The 4107-nt window shown below is 39.6% G+C and overlaps 1 protein-coding gene across 1 annotated transcript in view; it reads right to left on the reverse strand.

Annotated features, from left to right (window-relative positions):
- Positions 1–936: 936 nt before the first annotated feature.
- The window catches only part of LOC119291357 (J domain-containing protein required for chloroplast accumulation response 1-like), a 6228-nt gene continuing 3057 nt past the window's right edge, over positions 937–4107 (reverse strand). Inside the window, exons 5-9 of the mRNA XM_037570103.1 lie at positions 3846–3931; positions 2789–2848; positions 2614–2691; positions 2118–2294; positions 937–1209 (exon numbers count right to left, since the gene is read on the reverse strand). Coding sequence (XP_037426000.1) covers positions 1171–1209; positions 2118–2294; positions 2614–2691; positions 2789–2848; positions 3846–3931 — 440 coding nt within the window. The 3' untranslated portion in view covers positions 937–1170. The remainder of the gene's footprint in view (positions 1210–2117; positions 2295–2613; positions 2692–2788; positions 2849–3845; positions 3932–4107) is intronic.

Genomic DNA, 4107 nt, shown 5'->3' on the forward strand with positions numbered 1-4107 from the left:
TGATCCTAGCGGTGGGTCTAGATCTGGCGATTCAAATAACAAAACTATGAGTTGTCAAGTCTGACATTGTATAGGGTGCAGTGTGTTGACGATGAGATTGAGGAAGAGCTTGCATTGGGTGATTTTGTTTAATTCCCTGGTGATACTTAAACAATTACATCAGGGCCCTACATTTTCCTAGGTAGAGGTTCAACTCATCACGACAGCCAAAGACAAATCTTGTCTCAAGGCAGAGGCGTTGCTTGGGGGCATGTACTACACGTCGCCCCAAACCTAGTGATCCATCGTCCAGTTAGGTTCGGATGCTAGCGTGGTGTTAAAGTGGGTGCCTCGCAGGTGTCAGAGTCTCTTCTGCAAGAGACGGGTTCTTGGATGTGGTCCACTAAGAAAAACGAGAGGGAGAAGTCGGGTGGAGGGGAAAGGTAAAAGAGAGAGAAGTGAATTTTGAAGAAAGACAATGATGAGATGGGGTCCGCTAGGATGCAACCCCTGTTGGCTAGGAGAATTCAGATGCGGTGGTTTGATTACTTTTTGCATAATTGGAGAGCCGAGGCACTAGGGTGGTGATGCCTCTATAAACCATGCCCTGAAGGCTAGGGGGTGAGGGGGGTTGAAGGTGGAGTCACACACCATCGATTTTCGCTAGATTACCGGATGTGGGGGCCTGAATGTCATCACACCATATGTCATCTTTTATGGTGGTCTGTTTGCTTATCTCGGTAGCCTATTCAACATTTATTGTTTGAAAGATGCGTATTACTCAGCTTATTTTGAGTAGCATGCTTAGTTTGTCAGGTTATTTTGTTCTTGCGTTGGATCTGGCAATGCACAAGACTCAGGTGAAATCCGTGAACAAATAGTATCTGCATTCGTGGTCGAAATTTCAACATTTCAAGAGACATAGCATATGGAGAATTTCAATCATCAAAATACATCAGAACCAAACACAGTTTAATTTTTAAAGTCTTTTTTTTAGCAAAGGGCAGCATTGGTCGGTTCTCCAGATTCACACTTGCATTTACACCAAAACAAGTTCAAACGGCGCAGTTCGCCGGCTTAAAAGATGGCTTTGTACCATGTCTACACATTATCGTGGATAAGATTATTCACGTCCATTTGGGCACCACCGCAAACAGTGTAGACATGCTGAACAAAAGAAGCTACGAAAGACTATCCAAAAGTGACTGAATTGAATTCCTTCCATGCCTCCTGCAGAAACAAAAGGGGAATCACGTAAATTATTTTGGTTAATCGAAACTGTTTTTCTTCACAACAATGAATCAGCGTGAGAAATGGTCGCAGCCATCACAGAAGGTATTATTTTGTACAAAATCAACTAGAAATGCATACTAGGAGTACAGCACTGCGGTATGGATAAGAGTGAATAACACCTGCAAAACGTTCACACAGGTTTGATACTTAACTTCAAATGATTTTGAGATGGTTTAGAGATGATTTTGAAAACCACCAACAGATTTGAGTGAAATCAGGTTGGAGTAGTAAGTAAAAGGCAACGTCAGTGGAGCAGAATTGCATAATATCACTTCTGCCCTCCACTGTCAGTTATGCTTGTAAATGACATACCAAACTAGCTATCCCAACCTCTAATCGACCCCGCACAGCATTTCACAGAAAAAGGGAAAAAACTAGCTATCCCAACCTCTAATCGAGCCTGTATAGCATTTCACAGAAAAAAATTGGTATACTACTAGTACCCTGACAAGAGTTAACCACCTGCTGTGAACTCCACCATCAGCTATGCCGTAAACCACACACTCCCTCCGTTCCTAAATATTTGTCTTTCTAGAGTTTTCAACAAGTGACTACATACGGAGCAAAATGAGTGAATGTACACTCTAAAATATGTCTATATACATCCGTATGTGGTAGTCCATTTGAATCTCTAAAAAGACAAATATTTAGGAACGGAGGGAGTACAAACTAGCTATCACCATTTCTAATCAGACAAGCATAGAGTTTCACCCTAAAAATGATTTTAAAAATGGTATAGAGCAATTACCCTGAAGTAACTTAGCTACTTGTTGTGAACTTCTAGTCAATCCATAACGTTATTTATTTTTCTTTTACATAAAGGCATTTGGGATAATCCATGGTACCTGTAGAATCTCAAAAACCTTTTCTGCTATATACTTTTGATGCATGGCAGCTCCTCGCTGTTGCAACTTATCTGGATGAAGACATAACAATGCCTTCTGATAAGCTTTCTTAACCGCTGCTCCTTCAATTATGTTAACCAATGGAACTGGTTTCCATCCACTCTCAGGCCAGAGAACCTACAGAAGCACATGAAGTTAAAAAAAAAGCATAACCCTGGTATCATCATGTCATACTCTAAAGAGAAAAAAAAGGAGGAAAGCCTCGTTTAACAAAAACAACACCTGTTCAAGAGATATCTTTCTTTATGTACATAACTTGGCATTGACCTTCAATGTGCCAATAAAGTAGGAACAAGATAGTATTTATTTTAATAATTGGTTAGTGCAGAAGACGAGTCAACAAGAAATTGCAAATGTGGATGTGAAACATTGCCCTGGGGAATTCAGAGATATCATACACTATGAGATTACGTGCAAACGATGCTCTTGCACTTACATATTGCAGTGTAGAAAGCAATGACCGAATATTTCCTTCTTTTCCCTTTGACCACTCCCGGATTTTGGATTGAGATATCTGCATTGCAACAAGCAATAGAGCTGAGAAATAGAACAGGAAGTTCATGGGAAAGAAGCAACAAGTTGTCAACTCCGATTCCTATTCCACGTGGTACCTTTATTTGTTCCTTTTCATTGTCATCCTGAAGAATCTGATCTTCATCCAAATGCTCAACCTGGTTTGTAAAATAAGAGATGGTAAAACATAAAAAAAAGGTTAGAGAAAACATCTAATGGACTGAACAACTTTCATACTTATCTTTTGTTAGAGGCACACACTTTTATTTGTCTGGTCTCCAAAATTTAATGACAAACTGCTCAAATGCTGGTGGTTTCTGCTAATGAATCATCACTAGATCAGGTTTCATGGTATAAATTAGGAAACTATATCTAAGTTGAATTCTTACATTATTTCCTATTGTAAGATTGTTCTTTTTCATGTTGGCCCTGGGTTACAGCTGAAGTAGGTATGGCACTCTAATGGTGCATATGTTTAATCTCTAGAGACCTGAATAACAGGGTGTGGAGATGTGCTCTCTTTAAAATATTGTGTTGGAGGGTAGCAACTCATGTCCAAATATAACACTTAGGTAGCCAGCTTTAACTGAACAGCATTACCATAAGTTAAATCAGAAATATTTGGGCGTTACAGTTAGGCCTATCTATGCCATTATTCGCAAAAAAGGGGCTATCCATGCCATGTCATTCTGAGATGATGACGTAAATGGTTATGGTCAGTGTACGTGTTGTTTGCGGATAGGCATAATGATTCATAACAGTACCAGTTAAAAGTGAGAAAGTTTAAAGAAACAGTCAACATGGCTCTGAAGAAGAGCAAGAGACTGGCTATTAGCATAGAAACTGGCCAATTCGAAGTTGTCATGGGCTTGTGTCTCAACCTTTGACAGTGTCTTGTTACAAGACATGTAGGTTAGCAATTAACTGGCTGTAAACTGACGTAGTCAGCTTGCTTAGCAGAACAGCAGTAATACTATATACCAGTCCAATGATGGAATTTCAACTTTCAGGGTCCTTGGAGTTCATATACCGATTATAACAAGCAGGGTTAGCATGGCTGATCAGTATACAAACCAACAATGACAATTGTATTTTCTTATACCTATAAGGCTAGAATAATTCGTATTTTGAATAATAGAAAGACTTTGCACGTACCACACATTCTTCAAGATTTTCCATGTGACTTTCCTCACGACTTGTTGTGTCACGCACCTTTTGCTCTGTTTCAACATGGAACGACTCTAGGAAACACAACAACAAGAAATACATCACAAATGAGTTTTTGGAGATTACGCTAGCGACACAAGTTCAGTAAAATGATGACAACAATCATACAGAAATGTTTTTGGCAACCAACATCTGGAGAAACTTATGGCCAAACATGAATAAACCACTTACGGTTCTACAGTACCCCCCC

This window comes from Triticum dicoccoides, chromosome 4B (assembly GCF_002162155.2).
Source record: "Triticum dicoccoides isolate Atlit2015 ecotype Zavitan chromosome 4B, WEW_v2.0, whole genome shotgun sequence".
Lineage (NCBI taxonomy): Eukaryota > Viridiplantae > Streptophyta > Magnoliopsida > Poales > Poaceae > Triticum > Triticum dicoccoides.